At 44.6% G+C, this 20,929-nt stretch overlaps 1 protein-coding gene across 1 annotated transcript in view; it reads left to right on the top strand.

Moving 5' to 3' along the window:
* kiaa0586 (KIAA0586 ortholog) overlaps positions 1-20,929 on the top strand; it is an 818,517-nt gene that overhangs the window by 438,628 nt on the left and 358,960 nt on the right. The window contains exon 17 of the mRNA XM_038780001.1: positions 3,345-3,548. Coding sequence (XP_038635929.1) covers positions 3,345-3,548 — 204 coding nt within the window. The remainder of the gene's footprint in view (positions 1-3,344; positions 3,549-20,929) is intronic.

Raw genomic sequence — 20,929 nt, forward strand, 5'->3', positions numbered from 1 at the left:
GAAAGGTGATTGTGGCGATGAACATGTCTACATCTGGGTCCTTCCAGGCTGAAGCTGGAGCTATTTGTAAAATTTTACAATTTGCTGTCCACTGTTGCATATCACTAAGGCTGATTATTTAAAGATGGGTGTCTAGGGGCTGGTTTAGCACAGGGCTAAATCGCTGGCTTTGAAAGCAGACCAAGGCAGGCCAGCAGCCTGTTCAATTCCCGTACCAACCTCCCTGAACAGTCGCCGGAATGTGGCGACCAGGGGCTTTTCACAGTAACTTCATTTGAAGCCTACTTAAGTGATTTTCATTTCATTTCATTTCATTTTTGAAAGGATGATGGAGGCCTTTTGTGGTGCAATCGGTAGCTCCTCTGCCTCTGAACCAGAAGCTCTGCATTTGAATCACCCTCCGGACCTGATGGCCAAAGAAAATGCATAGCGTGGCCAACATGGTTTGAGTATCAGCCTGCAAACCCTTCCAACATGACAAAGCCAAGTGATAAGACTGGGAGGGACTCCTGGTCGGCCATGCTTGGTGAGGAATGGCCCCTCTTCAGCGTTCAGCCTCTGGAGACATTCTAGCGACCTGTTCCAGGCAAAACCAGCTATGAAAACAGATAAAGTCTGCCTTGTGTACCATTAGGTGCAGGAAGAGAAACAACAATCTAATGATGGTTGTAGGCTGTGCGCTGTACCTTGTGTCAAATTGGTGCTGGACTCCTCCATGCTCCATAACACTGACCGCATGTTTTCTCACAGGCTTCCCAATGCACCAAGTATTTCATTCTGCATCCAGGCAGTGTTGTTTTACAGGCTATCCAGTGAGGTCCTCATCTGAGTCCTGATGAGATCATGGAAAACATCCTGTGAGCTGTACAGGTAGCCTCTGCCACTGTTTACCCAGAGGGAATCCACATAGTCAGCATTGCACCTTTGTAAGCAGTGCTACATGATTTTCTCCCCTCAGGTATCTGGATGGCTATATCCCACCCGCCCCTGCCCCCCAGCGGATAGAGGACACCTCCCCTCCCTCTACCTTGGGGCGGTGGCACTGTGGTTAGAACTGTGTAAGGAGCCCTCCTGTCTATTCCCTTGTATTTCCCCTTTCTATTTTATTGGTGCTATTCATTTTAATTCATGGATGTTTAATGGACCTGTGACTTTAGGAAGCCATGACCTATGCCTTTAATTGCTAATTCAAACAAGCAGATCCCAGAGGGCTGCACTGTTTTTGACTGACATCAGCAAAGACTCGGATTGATGGACTTGGCTGGTGGCCAATGAACAGGCTCGAAATGTTGTGCTTTGCCCAGTAGCTAGTGATGATTGGTTCTGGTCTCATGGACATGTTTCTCAGTGTTATAAACCCGGAGTTCATTTCATATTTGGTTCTGAAACCATGTTGGCGGAGCTCTAACTCCCTCTCTCCAAAAACTGATGAATTCTCTCCAGAAATGTAACATAAGAGCTCTCTCTCTCTCACTCCAAAGAAGGCTGATGTGAATTAGAGACTACAGCCTGATAATCTCTCCGAAGAACTGGCTGTGCAAGCAGAATCCAACAACTAACTGCTAACCCTCTCCCAGGGTGTCATTCCCCTCCACCACGCAATTTCTCATTCTTTCGAAGGCAGATTCTCTTCCCTCATGAGTGTTACCACCTGTTCCAGTTGTAAGGGTCCTTGCTGTTTGTTCTTGTTTTTTCCCTTATTTCCCCTTTTATTTTTGCCGTTATATTTTTGATCCATGGCTAATTTATTGACATCTGTCTTTAAGGCAGCCTGAATCTTTAATTCAACCAGAAGGAAGAAGTGGCATGCGCCTTTAATTCAAACAGAAGGTTCCAGAAGGCTGTGCTGTTTTAGATTGGTGATTACAGACTGGCCACCCTCAGTGATGACTTGATTTGATTGGTTTGGCTGATGGCCAATGAATGGGCGCAACAGGTTGTGCTCTACCCGGTAACAGGTGGTGATTTGATCTGATCCCACAGGAATGTTTTCAGAGTTATGAGATTTCAGTTTGATTTTACTTTTGATTCTGCAGCCTGGATGAAGGGGTCGAACTAACTTTCTCCAAAAAGATCCAACTAATTATTTACATGAGGCCACTGTGTGGGCTGACTCTCTCCAGCTAGTCTGGGTGTCACTCTCTTGGGACTACAGAGGCTTGAAGTCAAATCATGAGCTGGAAGCAAGGTTTGATGTGAAATAAAGTGCCAATACAGAAAGATATAGGCTTGAATGTGAACCTTGAGCTGAAGTCCCAGTTTGATAAAAAGTAATTATCTCTCCAGAAAACCTGCTGCGAGTGAGTACTAAACTTTCTAACCTGTGGGCACCCTGGATGAATTACTCTGCAAGGAAGACCATTACCAGCTGTAAACTAGAGACTTTACCAACCAGCGTGCTGTGAGGAAGATCTGCTGAAGAAAGACTATTTGAAACAAAGACTCTTATCTTTAACATGGGCCAAGTGCTGGCAAATGGGATTAGATCGGCAGGTCAGGTGTTTTTCAACCGTCAGTGTAGACATGATGGGCTGAAGGGCCTCTGCTGTATTTTTCTGTGATTCTATGATTTTGACCTTCATCCTTATTATTTTACCCCTTTCCATCCCTCTGTGTTGTCTGCCTGCTGTGTGTGGGTCGAGGGTGGGTCAGTTCAAGTGGGTAGTCAGTATTAGCTTGTTGTTATCCAGTTGTAATTATTGCATATTTCATGATAGTTCTTAGTATAAATGTGTTTCAACTTACAAACGTGGTGACTGTAATTATTGAACAACTAAGGGCCAAAGACGTCAAGAATTTTTATAAAATTATTGGGTAATTCACATATGTTGTGACTTCGGGGCACGTGCGGCTGGAATTAACCGTGCACTTTCCAAGGGTATCGTAACACAGCCATCATGCACCTCTTCCAAGAGATTCAAGCTAATTTAAGGCAGTGTGGACTAGCTTTAAGTTGTGCTAGTCATTCACAATATTGGCCTTCTGCTGATGTGTCCAGCCTATGAATAACACCGTTAAAGCAGACCAGCTACAGAGATCATGAAAATAAGCAGGCAGCATGAAGTGATGTGCTCTCTGTAGTGTAAACAATAAGCACAGATTCATTGTAAATTGCAGTCCCCACTCCTGTTTTGGGGAACTATCCAATAGATTTCCTAAGTTTGGAAATGCATGCTGGACCCTCTGGATACAGCGCTCCAAATGTAGAGAGTTTTTTCTTGTGAATTACAGGCTCGTTAGTATTAATGATTGAGCAGCTCTAACCTTCAGAGAAAATGATTTCTCTCTATCTAGTGCCATAAATTTATTGCTGATGTCTCATAACCGTCTTGTTATTTTATTAGGTGTCAAGGTGAAATCTGCTCGAACACAAACCACTCCATTTGCACTCAAGACGATCATAACCAGCCCAGAGAGAGAACGGCATATCCAGGTTACAAATTTCCAGAACAACCAATACTTGTTTAGTCCATCGCATCAGATAGCATCTACAGCACACATTTCAGGCCCAGTTGAAGGACATCTTGTCCCAATGGCTATTGCCCTAGGTATGTTCAAAATTAAACTTGATTATCAGGTGTGGGTATTGCTGTTCTAAAATGGTACAGTTCAGACATGGTCATTGTGTATTCTTCCTCCAAAAGATTGGTCCCTATTGTTCAAGACAACTTAGTCAGTTGATGAACTTATTTATAGACAAGGTGACAATGGAGTTGGAAAAGAGACCGCAGAACCTCAACTCCTCTTCTGACCCAGTATCTCAAAATCGTCCCAGATAGATATTAACAGACAGAATTTCCGTGGTTATGGATTATGTGAAATGTTGACATAAAAGCGTGACCACAAATCATGAAAGCAGGTAATGGCTAGAAACTCTAGAAACTGACATTGCTAACTGTTGATTCTTAATAGGATACTGTTGCCACTCTATTCCATGACAATCCTATTTAATATTCTGTTTTGGGTTGCACTATATGCCTGCGCAGGCCACTAAAATCAGAGAACTGGAGCTGTTAATGCTGTAGCAGCAATAAGCACATGTGAATTTGAATGCACTGTGTTTGACAATGTTTGCTAGTTCTTTGTCGCCACTGTCTACCTGAGTATAATAGTATTGCTTTTCTTTCCTGTTACTACCAAAATAGTAGACTCCAAAATCCAGTTCGTAACATTTTACCTGCATTTAATCTTTGAAACGTTGCGAGCACTGTCTGCTAGTTGGGCTGCATGTTATAATATAGAATGGATTATTCTGAAATGTAGAAAGTAAATTGGTTCCAATTTAATAAATTGTTGTGCTATGTTACCAGGTGGAACTAGCAACTAAAAATTGAGTATTGCTGAAAAAGGGACATGCTACCAAAGCTTTTCATCTAGTACACATCAGGACAGAATTCTCAAGAATACCAGTTGTAAAAAGAACAACAGTTTCTACTCAGCATGAGAAAACTGCTGATTAGTTAGCAAGTGGACTCTGGCAGAGGTGTTGCCAAAGATAATGCACCAGGTTAATACCTTTGTTTCTGCAGGGAAAATAAAAATCAAATTTGCGTAAGGAAAGACACTTGCCGCAATTCTCCCAAAGGTCCCTGGTGGGAAACACCATGCGATTCCTGTTGAGTGGTCTGTCATGATTCCGATCACCATGCACCCACACTTTGACAATGTTTTGGTGGTTGGGGGGGATTTGTGCCGTGAAAGATGTGCGTGACCTGAAGATGCCGGCAAGACGGGCTCCGGTGCCCCAAACTCAAATAGACACTCCAATTACCCCATCCCAAGTAAACGACACCTCACTATGGGGTCACCGAAACGAACCTCACATCAGCTATCCTCCCGCCCCCTCCGCAACCCCCAAGACCGCCCCCTTTCCAGCCCCATATTCAGGCCCTGCCGCTTCAGGTCATGTCCCTTGACAGTGCCAACCTGACAATTCCAATCTGACACTGCCAAGTTGGCACTCCCAAAGTTCCAAGTGGCAATGCCAGGGCACTGCTGAGCCTTGTCCCTGACCACACAGGGGCTACAATGGCCTCCGAGCCCCCCACCATGGTCAGGGACATGGCTGGGCCAGTAGTGATTCCCACTGGCTTCATTTTACGCCTGCAGGTGGGTTAAATCCAGGAGCTGGATGAATCCAAGTTGAAACAGACCTTCATATTTAAATGCAGATTTAATGAATCTTTATGATTCTGTAACTATTTGGAGGAAAACATGAACATTTTCCTTGTGTTCTGGCCAACATTTATCCTTGTAGCAACATCATTAAAATTGATTATCCAGTCATTATCTCAGTGTGAAATCTTCGACCTGATTGTGCACAAACTCACTGCTGTATCTGCCTATATTATAACAGATCTGCACTTGAGGTGTACTTCATTGGCTGTTTGAAACAGTTTGTGATGTCCTGATGTTATGAAAGGTGCTATATATATATATATGTGTTATTCCATCTATTTTTCTTATGATTCTCTTCCTCTCACCTTAATGCTGGCTCAAGTTACTCGAAAAATTAATTCTAACACCAACTAAAGCTACAACTGATTTGTTATCAGTACAGTTTGACATCCCTCACTTTCTCTGTCACTGTCTCTGTCACTGGCACAACAGCTTCTCAGTTTAGAAAAAAACATCGACACAAATCCTACCTGAATAAAACTCTTGAAATTTATCCTCTTAGTTGTTATTCAAATACTTTTGCAAAACAAATCTAGCGACTTATGCTCTAATTTGGCTGGGTCAGATGCTGCTGAAACTGCTTCAGAAATTGTGGGCACTGGCACATACTCAGAATCTGCAGATCCTGCTTTCCACCAGCAGTTGAACTCTGAACAAAATTGTTGTGCTGAGGTCTGTCCATGAGTTTCCGACTGAGAGTTAGTTTTTACACTGATGGCTAAATAGGCTGAAATTTGAAATGTACAGGAAATAACTCCTTAGCAGTGACTATCACATTTGCACTGGGCTGTCTAGCTTGGACAGGTGAAGTGATCTGTGGTGCTACAGAGGAAATTGTAACATTTGGTATTTTTCTGTCATGACCGAGGATATATAGACGGAGAAGGAAGTACTTGTTATGGTAGAACATGTGGGACGCACATAAGATAAGGTGACTTGTTTATGTTACTAAATGGTGTTTTGTCTGGAAATTTATGGCTATCTTGCACACTGCAATTGCAGGTTGTACTGGTTTGTGACACTTCTATTCAAGCTTAAAGTGCAAGGAGCTACGATAAAATTACAGAAAGTTACAGCTGTAACTTTCTGCCCAGTGAGTCTCCACATGAGCTGTTTAGTCTAATACTACTCACACATAGAAATAAAGATTTACAGCACAAAAGGAAGATATTTAGGCCATCATCTCCATACAATCCAAAAAAGAGCTCTCCAGTCTAATCCCACCTCCCTTCTCTTGGCCCATAGTCCTTTAGGTCATAACAGCTGAAGTGCAAGTGCTTTTTTTAAAGGCACTTAGGATTTCTGCCTGTACCAGCATTTTAGACATTGAGTTCCAGACCTGCACTGTTTTCTGTGTGAGAAATTAACTCTTCAACTCCCATCGAATCCTTCCATCAATTACTTTGAATCTGCACCCCCTGGTTATTGACTTCTCTGCTGATGAAAAAGGATCCTCAATCTACTCTATCTAGGCCCTTAATAACTTGATACACCGCAAGTAAATTCCCCCTCAACTTTCTCTGTTCCAAAGAAAACAAGCCCAGCCTAAATAATCTCTCCTCACAGTGAATATTCTCCAATGCCGGCAACATCTTCATAAATCTCTTTTGTTTCCTCTCTCATCTGATCACAGCCTAATTCACATTTTCCACAGCTCCAGCATAACCTTGAAGTCTCGGCCAATAAAGGTACGTATCCTATGTGCCTTCTCAACCACCTTATCTACCTGCCCTGCTTTCAGGGATTTGGAGAGGTACATTCTAAGGTTCCCCTGTTCCTCAACACTTTTCAGAATTCTGCCATTTATTATGTATTCCTTTGCTTTGTTTGTCCTCCTGAGATTCAATACCTCACATTCCCTGGATTGAATTCTATTTGGCACTTTTCTGTCCATTTGACCCATCCATTGATACCTTCCTGCAGTTTACAACTTTCTTCCTCACCCACGTGACCACTTTTCAGAACACCTGCAACAACCATATTCATGGCCCTTCAGATTGACGTCTAAATCATTGATATGTACCACCAGCAGCAAGGGACTCCGTATTGAGCCTCACAGACCCTCCCTGGAAACACCCATCTGCTACAAAAACACCTATCAACCATGATCCTGCCACTGAGACAAATTTGAATCCAACTTGCTGCTTTCCCTTTGTGACAGACAGGAGGGGCATTCATTTAAACAGCCCTGATTTATACTTTCAGTACTACACTTCCATAAGCAGAAAGCTGTTTTGATTTTTGATTTCCCCCTTAAAAGTGGTGGTGTATTTTCCCCAATGTTTCAGTTTGGAGTGATAAAATCCTCTATTAATAAGCCCACAGCAAAGTCGAGATAAGGTAAAATAAGAGGGTTGGTTTATTTGATACAAATACACAAAATGCGGGAAGGGGTTTTGCAACACCACCCATTTTGCATCATACAATAAAAAAGGGACAGGAGAAAGAAAGGAGCACAGGGCAAGACCATGGTAAAAATAATAGTCATGCTTTCACGTGCATCCAGAACAGAATCAAAAGCCCAATTGTGTATTCCTTCAGAGGTTAGCAAGCTGAAACTGTTGCAGGGTGATCCGTCTTACCAGAAGGAAGGACCTCCACAATGGACAGAGCTCTTTCTGCTGCTGCCAGTTAGGTGATAATATTGTAGCTTTCCTGGGTTCAGTTCCATGCAACAATAATACAGGTTCTAGCAGCTGGACGGGAGGTGGTGGTAGGTCAAGTGACATACTTCCCACTTCCTCTCCTGGGTTTTGGACAAAAGATGTATATTGAGACGTTTAATAGAGAAGTCAGGATTCCTTTCGTCCTTGCAGACATACGGGGCTGGATTCTCCGCAATCGGGATGCTCCGTTTTGTCGGCAGCCCGGGGGTTTCCTGATAGCATGGGGCTGCCCCACAATGGGAAACCCCATTGACCAGCCGGCGAAACGGAGCATCCCGCCAGCTGGCTGAACCAGAAATCTGGCGCGGTGGGACGGAGAATCCAGCCCACTGTCTTCATGGCCAGAGCTCTGCCGTAGAAATGTAAAAGGGTGTTGGTACATTTCTTTGGAATTGATTTTCTGCTGTCGCAGGGAGTATTAGTGCCTCTTTAAAAATAACAAAATTCCTGCTGGTTTTGAAGTTTACAATGGGGAGTCATGCATATCAGGGTAAAACCTTTGTCCATTTTTTAAAATAATTTTATAAATTAGGCAGGTTGACATAGATGTATATATTTTCCTTCTTATCTTCTGGATGGGATACCTTGGACCCCATGAGCTTTTAACTTTTTAACAGTCTACCATGTGCGACCTCGCCTAAAGTTTTCCTATTGATGTGGACTACATCTACTGCGATACCCTCATCAATCTTCCTGGGTGCTTCTTAAAAAATTTGGTCAATTTAGTCGGACACAACCTTCCCTTTATAAATTCATGCTGACTGTTCTTGATTAATCCATGGGTGGGATTCTACGACCCTCCGCACCGAAATCGCGCTTGGCGCAGGGGCTGAGAATTACCCAAAATAGGCCCCTACGCCGGCACGCGATTCTCCGGCGACCAGAGAATTACCACCATTCGTGCGTGTGATCGTCACAGCACTGGTCGGGAGTCGTTGGAAAAGGCCTCCCCAGCGATTATTCGTGCTCGACGGGCCGAGTGCCCGCCGGCATGGTTCTAATGTGGTTCCACCCGGCGGGAACTCGGGAGTTGCGGCTGATGGGGCCGTTATGGTTGGATGGGGGTCGGATACCGGGGAGGAGCCTCGATGACGGGCAGGCCCGCAATCGAGGGCCACTGATCGACGGGCCATCGCAATCCGGGAGCGACCTATCTTCCTCCGCCTGGGCCTGCTGTGTGGCTCCGCCATGTCGGCGGCTCCCGCGCCGAGGTGGGCCACCAGCGCATGCGCGGACCCGCTTGTGGCCGCCGTGCGCATGCACGTCCATGCGGTCTGTCCAGCAGACCCCCGCCAGCAGCCAGAGCTGTGGGACGCTCGCTGGAGGCCTGCTAGCCCCCTGGAGAATGAGGAATCGCCCTGGATTTTCGAGGAAAAAGTCCGGAGTGAATCTTGCCCGTTTTCCGGCGTGCGTGTGGACTTCGTCTCCCAAAGGGAGAATCCCACCCCATGCCTTTCTAAATCACGATTTATACCAGTCCCTTTCCAGTCATCATACTGTTTAATATTCCTCGATGAGAGTTTTCTGAGAATGCATCTGGTAGATTCGTTGAATGTTTTTAAGGCACAGATAGATAGATTTTTGAACAGTAAAGGAATTAAGGGTTACGGTGAGCGGGCGGGTTAGTGAAACTGAGTCCGTAAAAAGGATCAGCCATGATCTTATTGAATGGCGGAGCAGGCTCGAGGGGCCAGATGGCCTACTCCTGCTCCTATTTTTTATGTTCAAGGCCTCTGGGAACCCCTCCCTTAGCCTGCCTTCAATTGGCAAGGCCTCCTGGGTCTGAACCCTGGCAGTGCCACCCAGGCGTTCTGGCAGTAAAACCCAGCCACCATGGAAATGCCAGTGTTCCAGGCTGGCAGTACCAAGGTGCGAAGCGGACCTTGCCAAGGTGCCCGATCCATGTTTATGTGGGACAGTACTAAACTGGTGAGGTCTCGCTGGAGCGGCTGTTGACTCTGAGGTGCCAAGTGAATCAGGCGTCCATATATTTGCGAGTCCAATTTGGGGCTCTCCTGGGATTCATCCAGTGCCGAACGCAACATGATCGCTGAATCACACCCGATATTAATGACTTAGATGAAGAGGCAGAAAGTATCTTAAGCGTGGTGATAATACCAAGCTACGGTGAAAGGTAATCTGTGGGAGAGCAGTGAGAGGCTGCAAAGAGATAGGCAGGTTAAGTGAGTGAGCAACTAAATGGCAGCTGGAATATAATATAGGGAAATGTGAATTTATTTATTTTGGTAAGAATAGGAAAGCAAAATATTTTTTTTAAGGTGTGAAACTTCCAAGTGTTGATGTTCAAGGAGACTTTGATGTGCTTATACAAGGAATGCAGAAAGTTAGCATGCAGGTGTAGCAAACAATTAGGAAGGCAACTGGCATGTTTGCCTTTATTACAAGGGGATTGGAGTACAGGTAACAATGGTACAGGGATTTGGTGGGACCACATCTGGAATACTGTGCTACCGTGAGCAGTTTCTGCCTCCACATTTAAGAAAAAATATACTTGCATCGGAGATGGTACAGCGGAGGTTCATTAATTTTCTCCCTGGAATGAGGGGGTTGTCCTATGATGGGATGCTGAGAAAGCTCGGCTCAAATTCGCTGGAGTTTAGAAGAAAGAGGTGATCTCATTGAAACCTACAAAATTCTGCAGAGACTTACTTCGGCCCATCATGTCTGTGCCTGCCATCAAGCACCTATCTATTCTCATCATATTTTCCAGTACTTGGTCTGCAGCCTTGTATGCTATGGCATTTCAAATACTCAACTAAACACTTTAAGTTGTGAGGGTTCCTGCCTCCACCACCCTTTCAGGCAGTGAGTTCCAGATTCCCACCACCCTCTGGGTGAAAAGGTTCCCCCTCAAATCCCTAAATCTCATGCCCCTTGCCTTAAATATATGCCTCTGGTTATTAATCCCTCCACTAAAGGAAAGTTCCTTCCTATCTACTCTATTTAAATCTCTCATAATTTTGTACGCCTCAATTAGGACCCCCCCCCCCCCCCCCCTCAACCTACTCTGCTCTAAGGAAAACAATCCTAGCCTCCCTTCATAGCTGAAATGCTGCAGCCCAGGCAACAGCCTGGTGAATGACCTTTGCAGTCCATATATCACACTAATCATTAATCAACAAGGATATGGCACTGCGCCATACACACACAAGTACTTTTTCGCTGCAGAGTATTGATACAAACACAAAGCTACAGCAGTTCATCTATACAAAGAAAACCAAAACACACTGTATCACCCCTCACAGGTCCTCAACAGAAATGGAGGACCCTTGCTGTTTAGTTGTTTTATGGATAAGTCTCTGTCCACGAGCCTCTGTTGTATAGGCCTTCTTAGACGGCCTAATTTAATCAGAACCAAAGCTTGGTATCCACATGTTCCGCTGCCATTCAAGGCGCAGTAAAAAAATCCTCGAGTGTTTAACTAGCAGTGCGATGTGCTAGTCGACATGCAGCACTCATCACACTTACAATATAATCACCAGCGATCTGCGAAACATTTCTTCTACACCGCTTGCTCATTCGGATCAAGCCACTTCTCTCTCTCCCTCCTGCAGCTCCCAGCAATAGACTTCTCGGCAGTGGAAAGTCACACTGACCCAGAGCACGCCAGAAGAGTGAAAGAGCTCTCCTTCCAGTTCTCCATCCCTGGCAGCAGGTCATCTTACCATCCTCCCTTTCCTTACTCCACGCTACAAAAGAATAGAGTCCACAGTAAACAAACACACAGCCTCCAGGTAGCTGCAGCAACGAGCAGCAAACACCGCTCATTCGGATCAATCTGCCCCTCTCTCCCCCTCACGCAGCTCCCAGCAAAATATTTCTCAGTAATGGAGAATCACACCGACCCAGAGCACGCCAGAAGCTCTCCTTCCCCCTTTCTAGCCCAGGCACCCGGTCATCTCAACACCCTCCCTTTCCTTACTCCAGGCTACAGAAAAAGAAAGAAACAGCAACCTCCAGGTATTTGCAGCCACAAGGAGCAGCAAGCAGCAAACACAACCTGCAGAACCACTTGAGAATATTTTGTTTATCAAATGGTCAACAATGCCTTCATACAAAAAGATGAAAACAAACTACTTAACAGTCCATATATCACACTAACCTTTAACCAACAAGGAAAAGGCACCGTGCCATACACACACAAGCACCTTTTCGCTACAGAATAACGATACAAACACAAAACTACAACAGTTGATTTATACAAAGAAAACCAAATTAGAAGTCAACGCTATAATAAGTCACCAGCAATCTTCAAAAGCATTTGTGCAACGCTTTCATCAAGTTGTTCATCCAAATCAAGCCGCCTCTCTCTCTCACCTTCCCACAGCTCCCAGCAGTAGACTCTCAAGAGTGGAAAATCACACTGGAAAGTCACACCATGCAGAGCATGCCAGAAGAGAAAAGGAGCACCCCTTCCCCTTCTCCAGCATGGCGCCTGGTCATCTTACATCCTCCCTTTCCTTGTTCCAGGCCACTGAAGCACACAGCCTCCAGGAAGTTCAGCTGCATTCGGACCAATCCGCCTCTCTCTCCCCCTCCCAGCAGTAGACTCTCAACAGTGGAAAGTCATACTTGAAAGTCACACCGACATAGAGCATGCCAGAAGAGAGAAAAAGCACACCTTATGCTTCTCCAGCTCTGATCGCAGGTCATCTTACATCCTCCCTTTCTTTACCCCAGGTCACAAAAGAAAAAGGGGTGTCAGGTTGAGCACTGGGTCTGCACTCATTGGAGTTTAGAAGGATGAGGGGGGGGAGATCTCATTGAAACTTAAGGCTGCCTCTTCTGTGGATGTCGGGTTTATGCCAAGAGATAGCGGCGGAGTTCGGAAAGTCTAGAAGATGCAGTTGTACAACATGGGCACGGGTGTTCACCGCTTCTATATAATGTTTACCAATATAAATACACCCATAATCATATCTCCTTGTCTTTGGTTCCTTGTTATGATGAGGTATGTTTGTATCATTCAAAAGTGAAACCTTGGTCCCTGCACAAAATGAAGGCACGGGTCGCAGTCCAGGACCTCACCTCTGTGCAGTGTCTAAACCTTTGACCACAATGATTGTCCCATCCTAAGGTCACTACCCACATCAGTGCTGTCTGCACTTGATGTTGATTGTTTGTACTGCAAGAATATAATGCGTTAGCGTTGTCGGGTCATGTGATGTTCTGAACAATTTTGAGGTGGGGATGTCCCCCCTACTCATCTTCATTCTGGACAAATGTAGATGTAATGCTGAAGGGAACAGGTGATGATGCAGAAAAAGGATCAAATTCTTTTGAAGTCCACGTATGAGGTACAGCAGCATTCCCCCAAGGTCTGCATGAGTTGAGACTCTTCACAGAGTGTGAATGCACTGACTTCGGCCAGACTGGTACCAGAGACTCCTAGTTACTATCTTGTGCTCTCAGAAGAATCCTCACTGCATCCTGTCATCCTCCTCATGGAGTCTTGTGGTTATTAGGGATTCTTGAGCATACCTTCTCATCTAGTCAGAGCCGGGGTACAGAATCACTCTCCTCTCCTTCACCGCGTGCAGGATGGTCTCCAGCTCGGCGTCTGTAAACCTCAGGGCTGCTCTCCTTGCTGCCATCTTGTTGGCTGGGATGGTGTGTGTGGGGAGTGAAGTGTGTATATGTGACTGCAGCTTGTCAGCCTCATGTGTGAATCGCAAAACTGACACCATTTCTCATTAGAATCAATTGTGTTCCACGTGGCGCCGGTGCTAGCACCTTAACAGTAGCTGAATCGGTCCAGGTGTGGTGCCAGTTTTTCTGTCATGAAAGTCCATGAATTCTGTATTGGCGGCAACACTTAGTCTCAGAAATGGAGAATCCCGGGCAACACCGTGGCGCAGTGGTTAGCATTGCTGCCTCACAGTGCTGAGGTCCCAGGTTTGATCCCGGCTTTGGGCTACTGTCCGTGTGCACATTCTCTCTGTGTTTGCATGGGTTTCGCCCCCACAACCCAAAGATGTGCAGGGTAGGTGGATTAGCCATGCTGAATTGCCCCTTAATTGGAAAAAAATAATTGGGTACTCTAAATTTAAAAAAAAGAAATGAAGATTCTCGCCCATTGTCTTCAATTCATTCCACAAACTTTATTCCCAAGCCACTGATTCCATCCCTCTCCCTAACAACTGTCTATGGTTGAACCATTCCGTAGCTTTGGTGGTATATAATCCATAATGAGCTTCTGACCATATATCCGTGCCATTACCAAGCCTGCTTACTTCCTCCTCCGGTCCACCATCTGTCCCCATCGCTGCCTCGCCTGGTCTGCTACATCCATGCATGTGTTTTTTAAAAAGTTTTTTTTAAGGCGTATGTAATTTTAACAATTTTCAAGAGGAAAAATAACAAAGTAAATAACATCCACCCCAACCAATCCCCCATGACTCCCTCTTTCCTTTTACCCCCCCCCCCCCCCCCCCCCGACAGCTTAAGTTTCCCCAACGATATCGATAAATGACTGCCACCTCCAGGCGAACCCTAGCATCGAATCCCTCAGGGTGAACTTGATCTTCTCAAGCCTGAGAAACACGGCCATGTCACTAACCCATACCCCGATTTCGGGGGCTCCAAGTCCCTCCACGCCAATAAGATTCATCACCGGGCTACCAGGGAGGCAAAAGCCAAAACATCAGCCTTTCTCGCCACCTGGACTCCCAGGTCTCCCGACACAATCGCAACCTCTGGACTCGGGACCACCCGTACCTTCAATACCGGTGACATTACATCAGAAAATCCCTGCCAAAATCCACTAAGCCTTGGGCATACCCAAAACATATGGACATGATTTGCAGGCCCACCCGCACGCCACCCACACCTATCTTCCACCCCTTCAAAGAATCTGCTTAATCGGGCCACAGTCATATGCGCCCTGTGGACCACCTTGAATTGTATCAGGCTAAGCCTGGCACACAGTGAGGATGCATTGACTCTACTCAGGTCATCCTCCCACAACCCTGCCTCAATTCCCTGCCCAGCTCTTCTTCCCACTTTCCCTATCGGGGCTCCTTCCCATTCCATGAGCTCTTTATAGATTTACGCGACCTTCCCCTCCCCCACTCCCATTCCCACCGGGCAGCTCCTCCAATTCCTCCACATGCATGTGTTTCTTGAATATTCCAGTGCTGTCTTGGCCAGCTTCCTACTTTACTCCCTCCATGAATTTAAACTCATCAAAATCTGTTTCCTATCTCCATAGCCTCCTCCTGCCTCATGACCCTCTGAGATTCCTGCACTTCTCCAATTCTGTTTTTTCTACGCATCCCCGTTTGTCATTGTTCCACCTTTGATGGCTTTGCTTGCCGCTGACCGAGTCGTAAACGGTGGAATTCGCTCCCTAAGCCTGTTCACCTCTCTCACTTTCTCTCCTCAAAACCTACCCCTTTGACCAAGTTTTTGGCCCCTTCTCTAATACCTCCTTATGTGGCACGGTGTTTGACAACGCTCGTCGATTGAAGGCACTATAAAAATGCAAGTTGCTGTTATTATCTTCATAACCACATCACTGGGGTGGTTAAAAAAAATAAGAGGCCTGAATTTAGGCTAGCTCCTACAAAGGTAAGATGATGTTGATCGAAGGGTTGCTGCTCACTGATGCCTAGTGGGTAAATGCACTCCCATAACACTGAATCACAGGGACAGCATTATGTAACCCAAAGGTTACTAAATCTAATGGGAACTGCACAGTGCAGTAGTCACTTCTAGTTGTCGAAAGCTAGCCATGTGGTACTTTGGCACATATCTGACTCAGACAAATAAAATGTGGAACTGCAGTGTGTTTAAGGAGAGCCCTGTTGAGGCTGTGACCTCATTAAATATGCTGGTAAAATGCTGCTAGTTCCGGCTAATGCTGTGCCATTGAAGGTCATTCAGCTACCCTGCTGGCGAGCATCATTGAAGAGGCATTGAACTTTAGTCCTCGCATTAATAAGAAGGCTCCCTGTACATACACTCGAAATTTATAAAGTGCATTAGAAGCAAGTGATGCTTTAAGTGAAGAATATTGGAGGATGCACGTTGAAATGCCAAATGAGATACTAATGACAGATGTTTATGAGTAAGAATCCTTGCATTATTAATTTCTTTTGTACTTAAGAATTTTGTTGCAGTTGAGTGCATAGTAAATTACACTACTGTAGCCCAGTATCAACTAACATTTTTGGAATAGAGACTATTTTCTTTTGTTTCCATAGTTCATTTCATTTCCCTGAAGTAGAAGCTTGAGTAAAATTTCATATTCAGAATATTAATTTTGGTTTGTCATAACTCAAACTCCAGAACAATTACATTTTTGCATTATATAACCTTTACTAAATCCAAACTAATTGTAGAGATTTCTGCAAATACGACAATACAACTGCAGTTGTTGATTTATTCGTAGCGTAACAGCCGACTTCGAATAGGAATTAAATTAAGCATTTCTGGATGATTACTTAAAAGGAAAATACAGTGTATTGGGAGAAAGCAGAAATGTAAAATTAGCTGGGGGAAAGCAGGAATGTCTAAAGTCAGCTCCTCAGACGCGACTAACTTTAGTGAAGGAAAACAGGATCACCCTCCTGTGCTAAATATTTCGAGGTTGATTTAGGAACAATCAGTTGCCTTTTGTAAAAAGTTAGCTGACCCCAGCACGCTTAGCAATCGGAGGGGACAATTACCATCATTCTTTACTTCTTTACGAGCAAATGTTTATATTTTCCTTGACCCACGACACAAGAATTATTTTTGCTACTTAGAACAGCCAAGGCGGTATTTCGGACTGTTTTTCAGTAGATTTAAGTTTTAATTGGCACACCTATGGTACAATGCAAAAAGAAAGAACCTTTGTAATCTTTGGAGTTTAAATAAGAAACATATGCACCATTGTAATTGTGTAGTATCCATTGTTGGCTTTTCAGTAAGTAATGTTGTGCTGTCTGTAGAAGTGCACGGTGGCAAAACTACACAAAACATAACATAAAGAATGAAATGTTAACCAATTCAAATCAGTTGTGGTAGTAACCCATTGCCACTCTGTAATTATATCTGCAATGCAGTCAGGATATCATTAGTTTGCAGTTGCCACAGTGTCACTGTTGACAGTTTTGTGGTTAATGGCGTTGACAGCTTTCAGGAAGCCATCTCCTGGCATAATGAAACACTTCATTTATTATTTTGTGCAGGGCTATTTTTAGACATTAAAGCAATGCTCTGCCTACATAGAAACCTAGGAAATGACCACCATGAAACATGATCTATTACTATTAGATGGCTGTGTTGCATTAAATGCAGCTCATTATCATACAGAGCAGAGAATGTCAAAGTATGTCTTCTGAAAAAGCAATATTATAGCTATTGTAAAATAATCAACTGTATTCTCATAAAGCAAAGCCCGTGTTGGCCATTCTATTCCAGTTATACGTAATCACTCTTTCCATTGGCTTGTCCATTGCACTAAAGGGTAGCTTCAGTCAAGGGTATTTTGATCTGGTTTTGCTGTAGGCGTGAATGTGGATACCATTGTTTAAGATCAGTGGAGGGATGTAATTTTGACATTATTACACCACCTAATTGACAGTATTATAGGGCGGCACGGTGGTGCAGTGGTTGGCACTGCTGCCTACGACACTGAGGACCCGGGTTCGATCCCGGCCCGTTGTGAGGAGTTTGCACATTCTCCCCGTGTCTGCGTGGATTTCACTCCCACGACCCAAAGATGTGCAGGGTAGGTGGGTTGGCCACACTAAATTGCCCCTTAATTGGAAAAAATAATTGGGTATTCTAAATTACAAAAAAATTGACAGTATTACTTCATCCACACTTGTTTTTCCACTCATTTTCTTCAACATTTGTAAGTGTTGCAGCAAAATTTGCAGAATTGGTTTGGCAGATGGCCAGGGACAGTCATGGTATTTTATATTTATTGAATATAAATGCGTTAGAGCGTTGTTGCAGTTCATTTTTAAATCTGAGTGATAAATAAATAGTTACAAATAATTGGTCAAAATTTAAAGCTCAGACTTCACTTCAGCTGGAACTAATGTCCTCATGGCGTGGTTAACTAATACTAACTAATGAGTAAATCTTCTCCTGACCCCCCCCCCCCCCCCTCCCCCCCCCCAAAGCCTGTCCACCATCTACAAGTCAGGAGTGTATTGGAATACTCACCACTTGTCTGAGTGAGTGCAGCTCCAACAATACTCAAGAAGTTTGTCACCATCCAAGACAAAGGAGACCTCTTGATTGCTCCTCCTTCAACAAACATTCAAACCCTGCACCACCGACAAACAGTGGCAGCTGTGTGCACCATTTACATAGATGTACTGCAGAAACTCACCAAGGTTCCTCAAACAGTATCCTCCAAACCCACAACCACTACCACCTAGAAGGACAAGAGCAGCAGATACCTGGGAATCCCAGCGCCTGGAGGTTCCCTCCAAGTCACTCACCACCTTTACGTGGAAATATGTCGCCGTTCCTTCACTCTAACAGCACAGTGGGTGTACCTAGGACTGCAGTGGTTCAAGAAGACAACTCACCACCTCCTTGTGAAGAGCAACTAGGGAGGGGCAATAAAAGCTGGCCTAACCAGCACTGCCCAAATCCCATAAATGAACTTTTAAAATGCTGTGGATCAGGGTTTAAATGAATTTGGCAGTGGAATGCACCAGAATGAAACATTTGGGAGAGGAGGCCAGGTGCACAGAGGACTGAAAGATGCAAATAACAGTAGAGTAAAGAATGGTCCAGAAATAGGAAGGACTAGACGGTGGTCAAATGGATTTGGAGTGCAAGTGCGTAAATGCACTGATTGTGGAAATTAAGGTTGGTGAGCTGCTGGTACAAGTTTCCTGCAACCTTTAGTGGCAATAATGGAGACCTGGATCATAGAAGGGCAGGGTTAGGCACTTACAAGGTACTGAGGACATTTATGGATGGGGGGAAAAAAGAGGGTGGGAGTATCACTCAAACAATTATAGCACTGGACACTGATGTAGCTGAGTGAACAGAAATGAACTGGTAATTTTACTGAACTAGTAATCCTAACCCAGTTAGACTCACAATAATGTGGTTGACTCTTCACTGCCCTCTGCAACCCAGTTAGTTGTTTGAAGCCACTACAGAAAAGTTCACTTCCCTTCCTAACAGCACTGTGGGTTTACTTGTACCACATAGACTGCAGTAGTTCAAGAAGATGGCTCACCACTATTTTCTCAAGAGAAATTAGGGACTGGCAATAAAGCTGGTCTTTCCAGCAACTTCCATCCCATGACCAAGTAAAAGAGGGTTCAGAGACGGAATCTATTTGGACAGAATAAAGGACAATAGTTGAGCTATCATGCTGTAAGGTAAATAGTCTAGGCCACAAAATAAAGAAAAGGAGATGCAGAAGGAAATTTGCAACCAAGTTACAGAAAAATGCAAAGACCATACAGGAGTGATAGTGGGGAATTTCAATTATTCAATTCAAGCATTGTTGAAATTCATACATGAGAACTTTCTCAATCAGTGTGTTCCTAGCCCAATGAGAAGAAAACAGCTGGATCTATTTCTGGGGAATGAAGTGTGTCAAGTGGAGTGTGTCTTGGTAAGGAAGCATTTGTAAAGTGAGGATCATAATTATATTTCCAGTGACGGCCATGAGCTGAGCAGTCGTACGAAAGGTGGCTCTCATCTAAGAACTTTGACTGCGGCCTTTAACCCCAACAAATGGGAACCAAGAGTACCTATAATCCCCCAATTTAACCCCCCATCGACTGCACTGCCAAGCAGGATGGGAAAGAACCAACCGACCAGCTGAAAATCCAGTAGAGACGAGAGGACTCGGAACAGGGCACCGCATATGAAGGTACAGAACTGGCAAGAGCCAAACCCACAGAAGTCCCAGCGAAGACCCAGGCACTGATGAATGTAATGGTATGTATACATGTAGATAACGAAAGGGTTAATTCTAACATCTAGCTGTAGCACTACCACTAGAGGACACCACTAGACCCCACTATAAGTATCAACTCTTCGGGGATCTTGGTCTCTTTCAGCCCAAGAGTGACTAGACAGCAGTAGTGTATGATAGATAGATCACAGCATAGTTAGCACGTGTAGTTTTGAATCAGTTAATACATTAATATTTAATTACTTGATTACTAGTGATAATTCTGTAGAGTTTCAAACTCAATTATAATTATCGTTACTTAATCAGTCACACGAGATCAGAGGCGAGCTGGCAAGATGGATACAGAACTGGCTCGTTCATAGAAGGCAGAGAGTAGCAATGGAAGGGTGCTTTTCTGATTGGAGGGTTGTGACTAGTGGTGTTCCGCAGGGATCAATGCTGGGACCTTTGCTGTTCATAGTATATATAAATGATTTGGAGGAAAATGTAACTGGTTTGATTAGTAAGTTTGCGGATGAAACAAAGGTTGGTGGAATTGCGGATAGCGATGAGGACTGTCAGAGGATGCACCAGGATTTAGGTCGTTCGGAGACTTGGGCGGCGAGATGGCAGATGGAGTTTAATCCGGACAAATGTGAGCTGATGCATTTTGGAAGGTCTAATTCAGGTAGGGAATATACAGTGAATGGTCGAACCTCAAGAATATTGACAGTCAGAGATATATTGGTGTACAGGTCCACAGGTCACTGAAAGGGGCAACACAGGTGGAGAAGGTAGTTAAGAAGACATGCGGCATGCTTGCCTTCATTGGCTGGGGCATTGAGTATAAAAATTGGCAAGTCATGTTGCAGCTGTATAGAACCTTAGTTAGGCCACACTGGGATTATCGTGTTCAATTCTGGTTGCCACTCTACCAGAAGGATGTGGCGGCTTTAGCGAGCGTGCAGAAGAGATTCACCAGGATGTTGAATAAACTTGGTTTGTTCTCACTGGAACGAAGGAGGTTGAGGGGCGACCTGATAGAGGTCTACAAAATTATGAGGGGCATAGACAGAGTGGATAGTCAGAGACTTTTTCCCAGGGTAGAGGGGTCAATTACTAGGGGGCATAGGTTTAAGGTGCGAGGGGCAAGGTTTAGAAAAGATGTACGAGGTAAATTTTTTTACACAGAGGGTAGTGG

The sequence above is a fragment of the Scyliorhinus canicula genome, chromosome 2, assembly GCF_902713615.1.
Source record: "Scyliorhinus canicula chromosome 2, sScyCan1.1, whole genome shotgun sequence".
NCBI classification, from domain to species: Eukaryota; Metazoa; Chordata; class Chondrichthyes; order Carcharhiniformes; family Scyliorhinidae; genus Scyliorhinus; species Scyliorhinus canicula.